Genomic DNA, 13,012 nt, shown 5'->3' with positions numbered 1-13,012 from the left:
GAACAGAGGGGGGCACTGGTGGATATGGTGGTAGAAGTCTGCAGCGGTGGGAGTCTCCACTTCCATTTTCTTAGTGAAGTAGGATGGAGGGGGAAGGAGGTGGGAAGGACTGAAGAGAGAAGAGATGTGAGATCCTCATTTGGGAGAATGGCAGAGCCCAAGCAATGCTGGAACTGTTGCTGGGAGGGCAGTCAGGATGGCTCTGTGCTCTCCTCTAGCCGCGTTTGGCTGCACTGCTGCAGTATGGAGCCGGAGAACTGGGTTTCTCCAGGGTTCTCATTTTACCAAGCAGATATGATGAGGTGACAGGGAGATGAGGGAGTTAAAAAGGGATGCAAGAAGCGCCTCCTAAAGGCTGACCATGGAGTTCACGCTAGCTTACTAGGGAGGGAGAACTCACCAAGGGAGGAAGGTGGTAGGAGGAGGGTTGGAGATACTGGTAGGGTTGCAGGAGTTTTGGTTTGGGGGCATTAGAGGGAATAACTTAGAAACATCGGAAATGGTAGTCGGAGTGGGGCGCTTCAGGGGTTGCAGACCTTAGACAAGTTCTAGGGTGTGATCACGGGGGCACTGAGGCTGCGCCAAGTTAGAAGACAGGAGTGGGACCCACGGAGCCAAGTGGATGCTAGGATTACCCACCCGTATACTGAAATCTCCGAGAGTATGGGGGCTAGCGTTAAAGCTACAAAATTATGAGCTCTTCACAGAGGAGGGAGTGTGTGCCCCGGAGGGCAGCCTCCCTGGCACAGCAGCGTGTAGTGATGCAGAGCGAATGCCTGTGGGCACCGAGGGAGAACTCGAGCTCGCTGTGCAGGGCATCGAGGGCAGGGGGTCTCCGTTACTAGTGTGCCTGGTTTTACGAGGCAGAACTGGGCCCGGAGGGGGGGGGAGTGGCGGGGTGGCACTGGTAGGATATTGAAAAGAAAACCTCCAAGACCAGAGGGAGATAAAACTGGCATCCAGCTCACCCGGGATGGGCTTGGATGAACCCGCAGCAGTCCCTCGGGTGGAATGGGCAAACCTGTGCTAGAAGAAAGCGGCAAGAGGCTGCGTTCTCCCACGGAAAGTCCTTTCCCGGGGTCAGAGGAAGGCCGAGGCATTCCACGTGGGTCAGTCTGTCCCTGCCCTGAGTCTGCTGTTCCCGAGCAAGCGGTCGAGCCACAGCGACTCCCAACCCAGCGATACCCCACCAGGCCCGTCGGGGGTCGGCAAGGTGGCGCAGGGTGACCAGAAGTGCTACTTCCTGCTTCTGTCCCGCAGCGAGGAACGGCGTCAGGCCGCACAGTCGCCACGGCCTCCGGGTCGCTCGGGCGTCCGGAGCGGACGCGGCTCGGAAACCCAGGAGAGTAAATAGTTGTAGCTGAGGGCGGCGGTCCCCGCGGTCGGATCCCCGGGGCGGGGCGCCTCCACTAGCCAATCACAAGTCTTCCTTGCGGCTCTCCCCGAAAAGTCGTCCCTCCGCCGGTCCCTTTCTTCGGCCCCCGCCTTGTTTCCCGCCGGCGGGTGGAGTAAGTGCGTAGGCCGCATTTCCGGTTCCGGCGTGGTCCACGCGGGGCTGAGCAGGAGCACCTGTGAGCTTGGTGAGTGCCCGGGGCTGGGGGAGGCGGCGGCGGCGGGGTCTCCGGGTCTGGGGCTCCGGGAGCTTCGCGAGCTGAGCGCACGGGAAGGCCCGTGTTCGGTCTCGGGCAGTCTGCTCCCGGGGAGAACCTGAGGCGCCGGGCAGGCATCTTCCGTACCTTCCGGAGACGTGCTCCTCGGTCGTTGGGGGCGTGGCTAAGGAATGCGCGTGGGGAGCCGGGACCCGGGGAGAGGGGCAGGGAGAGCTGGCGGGCGTTTCAATGCGGCATAATCCCGGCCGGTGACAGACCCGAGTCACGTCAGTTAATTCCAAAAAGTGTTTCCCCTCTCCCCACCTAACCAGCATCCCAAGAGGATAAACTTGGCATCAAGTGCATACAAGTTCGGAACCAAGATACAGTTGAGTAGAAAAAGAATGTCCTGAAACACACAGCTGTTTAGTTTCAAAGCGCTCCTAGAACCCAGCTCCCCTAACTCCCATTGGTATTTCTTGACATGCTGGTATGTGCGGACTTTCTATTCCGCCGGTGAGAGGGGGGAATCGGCCTGCCCTCCTGCAGTGCAGCCCTCTGATGTGGCCCTTACTGCCTGGCTCTGAAGACATTGCTTTGAATTCCGCCCACTAGTCAGATCAGCTGCAGCCATCTCCTGGCACCGTGCCTGGCACATCTTAGGCAGACGCGTATATTTATTGAACTGAAGTTATCTCAGTACCTTCATTGGATGACTTGATTGCCCCACTCCCCTTTTTTGTTAACCATGTGCTATATTGTATGCAGCCTGATTTCCTTAAAAACAAACAAACAACAAAACTTAATCCAGTGGTTCCCAGTTTATGAGCCATGAATTTCTAGGATGCTCAGGAGTCCTAAGGGTTTCTGCAAATCTGTGTGGTCTCCAGGCATCATCCACAACCAGTCATATCTCACACGAGTACATATTGCTATTTTTTAAGTGTATGTAGGTAATTGTTATAATTTTAGAGTTTTACAGTATCAAACTAAAAGTAATACTGCTATCATGTTGGGGGATTATTAAAAAGCTTTGATTTTTTAAATAAAATACCTTAAAATAGTTTGTTTGGAAGCCATTTTATTAGTCCAGTTGCTATTTAGAGCTGAGCTGTCCAAATATTCTAGTAAAATATGACTATTTAAATTTAGAATGGAATTAATTAAAATAAAATGTCAATTTCTCGGTTTCACTTGGTACATTGTAAGTTCATTAGCCACATGTGGCTAGTGACTACTGTGTTAAAAATAGCTATAGAATGTTTCCATCCTTGCAGAAATGGACAATGTTAATGCAGAAACTTAAGATGAATAGCTAGTAATCTAAGCAGAGCTAACTAATCTAATTTATAGCAGAGCAGTGAAATTTGGCATATTAAGTAGTTCCTACCCTTCTTGGGTGAACATATATGTGTCTTTTTTTAAAGAAATAAATTTGCTGTTTTTCCCTGGGTGCCGTGTAGATTGTAAAATGCTTCCTCCACCCCCACCTCATTCAATGTAGGTTACTTGTGAATTGGTAAAAAGTCACCATGGAGACCAAGGACCAGAAGAAACACAGAAAGAAAAACAGCGGGCCCAAAGCTGAGAAGAAAAAGAAACGGCATTTGCAAGACCTCCAACTTGGAGATGAGGAAGATGCCCGGAAGAGAAACCCCAAAGCTTTTGCAGTCCAGTCTGCTGTGCGGATGGCTCGATCCTTTCACAGGTATGTTTAGCTAGATTCTTCTAGTGGTTCTTTCATTTTTTTCTGTAAATAATATATTTTTATTGATTTCAGAGAGGAAGGGATATCAATGATGAGATAATCATAGATCAGCTCTCTTCTGCATACTCCCCACTGGGGATGGAGCCCACAACCCTGGCATGTGTGCTGACCAGGAATCGAATTGTGACCTCCCAGTTCATAGGTTGATACTTGACCATTGAGCCACACTGGCTGGGCTCATTTTTTTCTTCTTAAACAGTTGGAGTCTCTCCAGATGATGTTTGAATTCATGAGTCTATTCAGCTCTGAAGGACATGGAGATGCATGCCATATTTCTTTTACTAAGACATAAGAGGTCGTTCCTATGGAAGCTGCCTTGCCTCCAGTGATTATACTGATTGCCTTTTTTTGCCCAAGAAAAACCATGAGTTTTTTAATAGAATTTGTTTGTTCTTAAACTTTAAATAATATCTCTGATAATAGGTGTGCTTGTGGGTTTTTTTTGGATGTGTTTTATATAGTTGAAATATGTAATATTAAATAACTTTATTTAATGAATCCTTATATGCCAAGCAATGTATTATAAACATTATTATTTTATTTTTTTATTGATTTCAGAGGGAGAGGGAAGGAGGGGGGGGAAAGAGAGAGAGAGAGAGAGAGAAACATCAATGATAAGAGGGAATCATTGATTGGCTGCCTCCTACACACCCCCTGCTGGGGATCAAGCCCACAACCTGGGCATGTGCCCTGACTGGGAATTGAGCTGTGACCTCTAGTTTATAGATCTATGCTCAACCACTCAGCCATGCCAGCTGGGTTAAACATTATTTTTTTTAAAGTATTTTTATTGATTTCAGAGAGGAAGGGAGAGAGGTAGAAACATCAATGATGAGAGAGAAGCATTAATCAGCTGCCTCCTTTACACCCCCCACTGGGGATGGAACCCGCAACCCAGGCATGTGCCCTGACCAGGAATGGAACCAGTGACCTTCTGGTTCAACCATTGAGCCATACTGGCCGGGTTAAACATTAGTGAATGATATTCTTCCAGTAAAGGAGCCAAATTTAACTCTATAGCCTCTGCTCTTATTTATTATGATATACTGCCTCTATGTTTGCTCTTTTTTTTCTCTTTCAACTACTGTAATCAGCCAATAAAGCAATCAGATTTAAGGTTAGTGTAGTTTTCAACCTTCTGTACTGTTGAAGCCCATCTGTTTTTCTATTTACTGAAGTGGTTATTTGGGTTGGAGCCAGGAGTTAACAAGTTAATTATACCTGTGTATTGTCTGTTCTCTCTTTAAAATCTTTACATATAGGGATACTGCCTTTTATATTTTGAAAATGAATTTATTTATTTATTTTTTAACAAATAGGACTCAGGATTTGAAGACAAAAAAGCACCATATTCCAGTGGTTGATCGAACTCCACTAGAGCCTCCACCAATAGTGGTGGTGGTGATGGGGCCTCCGAAAGTTGGCAAGAGCACTTTAATTCAGTGCCTCATTCGGAACTTCACCAGGCAGAAGCTCACAGAGATCAGAGGCCCTGTGACAATTGTGTCAGGTAGGTGGGTGCGACCCCAGACTGACATGGCAGGTATTGTCGTCTGAGAAGCATGCATGTCCTTGATGAACTTTTTTTTTTTACTGGTAAATGCGAAATTAACATTGTCACTTCATATTCCCTCTTATAAGTTTTACTAAGTTGGCTGTAACTTCAGAAAAAGATAAGTTCCTAGAGGTAATAATGATGCAGGTGTATGTCTTATTCTGACTGCAGTTGGGTTTGCTAGGGATGCTCCTCCGAAAGAGGAGCAGGCTGGCGTGGTCCTGGTGAGCACCTTCATTTAACAGATAGCAAGTCCTTCCCATTCTTGTGGAGGTAAGGGAGTTTTCCTCTTTTCTGTGAGATTTATCTGCTTTGGAAGATGGTGATCTTTATAAATTTGAGGGAAGATGAAACAAATTCCCAAAATGACAGTGGTAGACCCTGAACTTTCTCATTTAGCAATAATAAGCACGGGTCCACTTCTATCTGGATTTTTTTTTTTTAAATAAATGTACAGTTGGCTTTTTGTATCCCTAGGTTTCACATCCGCAGAGTCAAGCAACTGTGGATCAAAAAGAGTATTTTTTCATCCGTGGTTGGGAATCTGCATATGCGAAGGCCAACTCTATGCATTGTCATGAGCCATTTTATGTAAGGGAGTTGAGCCCCTTTGGCTTTTGATATCCACAGGGGTCCTGGAACCAACCCCTGTGTTTACCAAGGGACGACTCAAGTTTTGGGGGAGTCAAAGATGATATGCAATTTTCTACTGCACAAGGGTTGGCGTCCCTAACCCCCTAATTGTTCAAGGGACAACTATAGTTGGACTAAGGCTTATCCTTAAGACATTTTTGTTATGGTGATGACTTTTTTTTTTTTTTTAATATATTTTATTGATTTTTTACAGAGAGGAAGGGAGAGAGATAGAGAGTTTGAAACATCGATGAGAGAGAAACATCGATCAGCTGCCTCCTGCACATCTCCCACTGGGGATGTGCCCGCAACCCAGGTACATGCCCTTGACCGGAATCGAACCTGGGACCTTTCAGTCCGCAGGCCGACGCTCTATCCACTGAACCAAACCGGTTTCGGCTATGGTGATGACTTTTTTATACTTATTTTAGAAATAGTGATTGTTCACAAACATTCTGTTGTATTAGGTTTGAGGATTTTTTTAGCTTTAGTGGGAACACAGGAAGCTTTGTTAGAGGTAGAAGCGCTGGCCATACTGAACAGCAGGATCAGGGTCATCATGAAATCCACTTGTCTGCCCATTCTAGTTGGAATTTTACCTGTTTGAGCACTTTATTCATATGAGTAGTCTTGTGATATTTTAAAATTAGAGAACATAGCAAGAAAACCAAGATGAAATAGATTTTATCAATTTTCTCCTATAAAAATGAATTTCTGGCATACTCCTATAAGTGTATATGGTGCTTTACTTAATGCAGTTAAAAATGTTAATTAACGTTAATGGATATATATTTTTTAAAGTACAGTTTTCATCTTTTCACTTATAGGTAAAAAGCGCAGACTCACCATTATTGAATGTGGATGTGACATTAACATGATGATTGACCTGGCTAAAGTAGCAGATTTGGTAAGTTAGTGTGGGCAGTGGTTTTCTGATGGGGACTTAGAGCAGAGTGATGGGTTATTTATCCCATGTTGAAGGGAAGAAAGGATTATAATTATTAAGGAAGTGATGAGTGTTATGAGGGATGCAGTAGATGTATTTGATGATGATGGTCATAATAATTTTTGTTATAGTGAAAATGGAATGTGCACAATGAAATGTATTCTAAAATCTAAAAGTAAATCACAGGACAAAGAAAACCTTTAACCAACGTAGCTAATAAAAGCTCATTAAGATATATATATATACATGTATATATATATGCATGTGTGTGTGTGTGTGTGTATATATATATATATGCGCATAAGTATGTACATGAAACAGTAGTAACGGTCCATTTCTTGGACCCTTAGTGGGCATTGTGCTAACAGCTTTCTACAAATTTAGCTCATCCCCTAGTATGCCCTAGAGGTAAATAGGTATTATCTCCAATTGTGATGGAATCAAGATTCCCAGAAGTTAAATGATTTGTCAGAGGGTGGGAACTCTACTCTTAGCTGGTGCCAGAACCTCCATCCTAAATGATTATGATAAAATAAATATGTGGATTGCCCATGAGAAGTTGTCAGAGTTGAAAATAAGAAATCTCTACAGTATTCAGCATGTGGAAATTGTGCAGCCTCAATTGCATTTACAGAGATGTTACTGTGCAAAAATAAAGCTAAAAAGGAAAAAATTAAGCCATATTGATTAGAAAATGTGGGGTAATAGATACCTTGGCGTTTTGGGGGTTTTTTTATTCAACTTTCTGGATAGCTGTTTGGTGAAAGAGCTACAGATTTTATTCTTTGGCCCAGGAAATCCTCTAAAATAAAAAATAATTTAATATGATGTTATGGGTATCCCATTTTAATATCAGAAAGCTAAATACTATTCAAATTTTCAATAAAAATGTTATTGTCAACACAAAATAGTATAAACTTATTAAATCTTACATATGTGAAATGATTGAAAGCTTAGTATATGAGTCATTGGTTTCTCTTTTATGTAAAATATTCCAAGCCCTAATTTTATTTAATTAATTTTTTAAAATATATTTTTATTGATTTCAGAGAGGCAGGGAGAGGGAGAGGGAGTGAGAGATAGAAACCTGTGATGAGAGAAAATAATTGACCAGCACACCTCACACTGGGGATGGAACCCATAACCTGGGCATGTTCCCTGACCAGGAATTGAACCGTGATCTCCTGGTTCACAGGTTGATGCTCAACCACTGAACCATGCTGGCCAGGCCCAAGTCCTAAGTTTAAAAGCATATACATATTAAGAAGCCTTTCATATACATTTTTTTAAGGTTTAAAAAGGAACACATCAATTTGGCAAAATATTCAAACTGTACTACAGGGTGCAAACAATGTTTGTTTTCTGTTTCCTTGCTTCTCTCAGTTTCCCTCAAAGCAGCATCCTTCCAGATATGTCTATACATACACATATAACCCTTTTGAAGCTCACATGTTTATTATACTCGGGTGCTTTGTTTTTTTTCACTTAGCATTTCTTGGAGGTAAATAAGCTCAACCTTACTAAGTATTCCATTGTGTGTACTGTATTTATCTAATCTGGCTTTTGTTGATTGCTCTGCTCTGGGTTGTTATAAAGCCTTCTAAGTCACAGCAGGCATACATAATACACAGATTTGTGTTTGCATGCACATGTGTGTGCACTGGAGGAGGAATGCAGGTTTCATTTATCTTCAGTTGGCAAAGGTTGTAACTAAGACAAAGATTGTGTTTGCCACCAGTTTTTCTGATCATACAACGAATTGCTTGCCCCTTGTCACTCCATGTTGTCAAATGGGATACGGGGATACCACCGCCAGCCCGCTCCCCTTCGGCCTGCTCCAGTGTCATTGGACAGCTCTCTGTGCTCAGCCTATGCTCTGCAGCAGCAGCTATACTTTCTCAGAATGCTCAGCAGCCTGCCTTCATGTAGTTTGTGGTTCAGGATTAAGAATGTTCCATAATTTAATCAGATAAGTTTTTCTGTATTTAAAAATTATTATATTTTAAAAATGTTTCTATTGATTTTCAGAGGAAAGGACGGGGAGAGAGCCAGAAACATCAATGATGACACAGAATTATCTATCGGTCGCCTCTTGTATGCCCCCTACTGGGGATTGAGGCCGCCACTGGGCATGTGCCCCAACTGGGAATTAAACTGACCTCCTGGTTCATGGGTTGACACTCAACTACTGAGCCACACTGACAGGGCTAAAAATTATTTCTAATTATCTATAAAAAGATGAAGACAGAGATGTAATATCTTTTTTTTTTTTAATATATTTTATTGATTTTTTACAGAGAGGAAGGGAGAGAGATAGAGAGTTAGAAACATCGATGAGAGAGAAACATCGATCAGCTGCCTCCTGCACATCTCCCACTGGGGATGTGCCCGCAACCCAGGTACATGCCCTTGACCGGAATCGAACCCAGGACCTTTCAGTCCGCAGGCCAACGCTCTATCCACTGAGCCAAACCAGTTTCGGCGGGATGTAATATCTTAAAGTCTCTAGGAATCAACTCTGAAATTATTTGAAGGGTCATAAATTTTAAAAATTGGTCTTATCTGCTTGTCTTTTATAGATTAGCATTTATAATTTTATTATCTTTGACTCCATTCTAAACTGGTAGCCTCCTTTTTTTAGTTTCTGAGCAATTGCATGTTACAAATTAAGATAGAGCTTTTCTACTACATTCTTCCCAGCAAAAGACTTGTTTTCCGTCTGAGAAAATTGAAACAAAAATATTTGGTTTTCTCTACATTTTTTATATTTTTCATTATCATTTTCTCCCATTTTTTGGATGTCAAAGATTTGGCTTCTTTGTTAGAGAGACCTGTTATTGGCTTAAAAACACCTTGCCAAACAGTTTATTTCTTGAAGTAAGAACTTTTTCAGATAAGGGCTAAAGTAGATGCAGCCTTTTCTGAGTTATTTCTCAGACATCAAAATTCCTGAAGTGGAAGTTTATATCTTGGTGGATATTGTCTCATGTTTACCTTTTAGAGCAAATCAAAAGATGTGGTTTTTTTTTTTTTTCTCTATCATGGTTATTCCTAAATAATCATTTGATTTAGTCTAGATCAGGAGTTGCAGAGTTGCACATTTTCAGTAAAGGGCCAGATAGGCTTTGTGGGTTATAGTTTCTGTTGCAACTATTTAACTTTGCAGTTGTAGCTTAAAAACAGGTGTAGAGCCCTGGCCCTGCTCAGTGGTTAGAGCGTAGGCCCACAGACCAAAGAGTCTTGAGTTCGATTCCTGGTCAAAGGCACGTACCTTGGTTGCAGGTTCCCCAGCCCCAGTAGGGGCGCGTGTGGAAGGCAACCAGTCAGTGTGTCTCCATGTTGATGTTTCTCTCTCTCTCTCCCCCTCCTCCCACTCTCTCTAGAAATCAATGGAGGGAATATCTTTGGGTTACAGTTAAAAAAAAAAAAAATTATAGGCAATACATAAATGAATTAATGTGGCTGTATTCCAGTGAAACTTTCGTTGTGAAACAGGTGCTGGCTGGGATTTGGCCCAGAGGCCTTAGCTTTCTGATGGTCTGTTCTGGGTAGTTTCCTGGAGAAATTGTCTTCTGTTTTTAGGTTTTGATGCTCATAGATGCCAGCTTCGGGTTTGAAATGGAAACATTTGAGTTTCTAAACATCTGTCAAGTACACGGCTTTCCTAAAATTATGGGCGTTCTCACTCATCTAGATTCCTTCAAGTATAATAAGCAACTGAAGAAGGCGAAGAAGCGATTGAAGCACAGGTTCTGGACAGAAGTCTATCCGGTAGGTAGATAATTAGTTATTGAATACTAACCCTGTAATCCTTTAGAAATAGGCTGCATGAGTGGGAGATCTTAACAAGCATCTCTACAGGACTCGCCTCCTATATATCTGTGGATAGTCCCTGGCATGCTTCCTCGAGGTAGTCTTTATTCTGGACAGACTCTTCGTGTGTCTCATTTGTCTCTGTCCCCCAGCACCAGGCAGGGTCTGGTTCTAAGTCAGCGGTTCTCAACCTGTGGGTCGTGACCCCTTTGGGGATCGAACGACCCTTTCACAGGGGTCGCCTAAGACCATCAGAAAACACATATATAATTACATTTTTTTTTTTTGGTGATTAATCACTGTGCTTTAATTATGTTCAATTTGTAACAATGAAAATACATCCTGCATATCAGGTATTTACATTACGATTCATAACAGTAGCCAAATTACAGTTATGAAGTAGCAACGAAAATAATTTTATGGTTGGGAGTCACCACAACACGAGGAACTGTATTAAAGGGTCGCGGCATTAGGGAGGTTGAGAACCACTGTTCTAAGTGGTTTGGATTTGTGACTTAATAGAGTGTCCAAAGGTTCTCGTAGTGACAGGGCCAAGAACAAGTGCACACATACTGCCCCTTCCTCCCCTCACACTGATGCGGCCCATTGGCCTCAGGATGTTTTGTTACAGGAGCCTCACTGCAGTACTCCAGACAGGTGCCACTGCTGGACTGCAGAGCAGTCTTGAAAGTAAATGTATTTGCAGTTCTGTCCGTACGAAGCCCTAACAAGAAGGTTTCTGAGAGGCTGGAGAGGTTCCGGAAGCATTGGCACCGTGGTTTGCTAGGAGTCTCGCTTTCTTAGCCTTGCTGCTTATTTAGAGGCCTTTATTTTAGTGCACTATCGACAGGAATTTAGTTGAAATTTAATTTCTTTTTTCTTTATGTTTAGGGTGCCAAGCTGTTCTACCTTTCTGGAATGGTACATGGAGAATACCAAAACCAAGAAATTCACAATCTGGGCCGTTTTATTACAGTTATGAAGTTTAGGCCTCTGACATGGCAGACATCTCACCCTTATATCCTGGCAGACAGGTAAAAAGTGAATGTCATTTTTTCTTCCTTGCCCAGATATTTCAAAGTTAAGGAGGTCAGAAAAAGAACAGTAGTAGAGCTTATTTTGTGTTTCTTTGTGAATAGTGGAGGGAGAAATGTGGTTGATGGAAAATACCTACTTATTTTTGTATCATTACATAAAGATGCTGTGGCTTTGGGAATAAAGTATGAAATGTTTAGAAAAGTGTGGGGATTTTGAAGCATTTAAGGCTGCAGGATGTGGCTCCATCCTGCTTTTCCAACCTTTAGTTGGTGCTCCAGTCATTCAGCTGTGTCCTGTGTTTTCCTTCCTTTATGCTTTTTTTTTCATTTTGTTTTCTCAGCCTGGGGTACCCTTATTCCACCTGCCAGAACCCAACCCACACTAAAAAACCCCAGATCCAAGCTTAATCCTCTTCCTTCCCTAACCCCAGGGACACGCATTCCCCATTTCTGGGGTCTTACTTAAGGAATGTGTAGTTCATAGAGCCTAAGGTGCAGTCATGTGTTTGCTTCTTTTCCTCTGGTAGATGGTGAGCTGTGCTTCCTTATGTCTGTATTTTCTATAATTTTCTAAACGTGGTGAGTGAACTAGTGAAGGTGTTGAATTACTGACACGTGACAGCGGGGAGTGGGGGCGGTACACGAACTCTGACTTCATTTCTGCCATGTGATTGGGTTTTATTTTTCTAGGATGGAAGATTTGACAAACCCAGAAGATATCCGAACGAATGCCAAGTGTGACCGAAAGGTGTCTCTTTATGGTTATTTAAGAGGAGCACATATGAAAAATAAAAGCCAAATTCACATGCCAGGTATTCTTTCGTTGTAAGATGTATTGTATTTGTAGAATTTCTTAGATGACTTCATCTTCTGAGGAAAACTTCAAATTGGCCAAATAAGGTAGAGCCACCTTGCTGGAGGCTTTAAGAGTAACTCAGCTCTGCTTGGCCGGCAAACACTGAGTTGCCAAGTCTTCTCTGCTCTATTGTTGGCTGGAGAGACACAGTGCCAGTGTGGAGGATGCCCTTGTCGTGGCTGAAGCCTCCTGACTGGGCCATTCCTGCTGACAGTTGGTAGATTTGTCAGCTGAAGCCATTTTCCTGTCTCTCTTCCAGGTGTAGGAGATTTTGCTGTGAGTGACATCAGTTTCCTACCAGACCCCTGTGCCCTTCCTGAACAGCAAAAGAAGCGCTGCTTAAATGAAAAGGAGAAGTTGGTTTATGCACCCCTCTCTGGAGTTGGCGGTGTGCTCTATGATAAAGATGCTGTCTATGTCGACCTTGGTGGCAGCCACGGCTTCCAGGAATCGGTGAGGGCAGTCACAGGCATAATATAATTGGAGCTTTGTAATCTGTATTCGTATTTATGATAATGCCTATTGTAAATATGCAGAATATTTAACCACACTCAGCAGAAAGTAAAAGGCATGTCCCCTGTACCTCCCGGCTGCAAGATTCACAGGATCCCACATCTCCCAACATGAGCACTGTAAGCAGCATGGAGCCTGACTTCCATCTCTCCTTATATAAAACCAATGTGTTTTCTAGCTCCAGCTCTCTGGTCTTTGGTTTTCTCTCTCAATATATAATGTTTATTTAGATTATTATATATTATCGGTAAATACTGTAATATAGTGAGTGAGAGAAAGAGAAGTGATATTGTTATATGGTA

At 42.9% G+C, this 13,012-nt stretch overlaps 1 protein-coding gene across 1 annotated transcript in view; it reads left to right on the top strand.

The window, feature by feature from the left end:
- Positions 1–3,121: 3,121 nt before the first annotated feature.
- Positions 3,122–13,012, top strand: part of BMS1 (BMS1 ribosome biogenesis factor) — a gene marked incomplete at its 5' end in the record, with an annotated part of 34,567 nt that continues 24,676 nt past the window's right edge. Inside the window, 7 exons of the mRNA XM_081105065.1 lie at positions 3,122–3,297; positions 4,677–4,867; positions 6,373–6,452; positions 10,074–10,262; positions 11,196–11,338; positions 12,032–12,153; positions 12,457–12,650. Of these exons, the coding sequence (XP_080961191.1) occupies positions 3,122–3,297; positions 4,677–4,867; positions 6,373–6,452; positions 10,074–10,262; positions 11,196–11,338; positions 12,032–12,153; positions 12,457–12,650 (1,095 nt within the window). The remainder of the gene's footprint in view (positions 3,298–4,676; positions 4,868–6,372; positions 6,453–10,073; positions 10,263–11,195; positions 11,339–12,031; positions 12,154–12,456; positions 12,651–13,012) is intronic.

The sequence above is a fragment of the Myotis nattereri genome, assembly GCF_964212035.1.
Source record: "Myotis nattereri genome assembly, chromosome: 13".
NCBI lineage: Eukaryota > Metazoa > Chordata > Mammalia > Chiroptera > Vespertilionidae > Myotis > Myotis nattereri.
The sequence above is the reverse complement of the archived record's forward strand: the minus strand, read 5'-3'. Positions and strand labels throughout refer to the sequence as shown.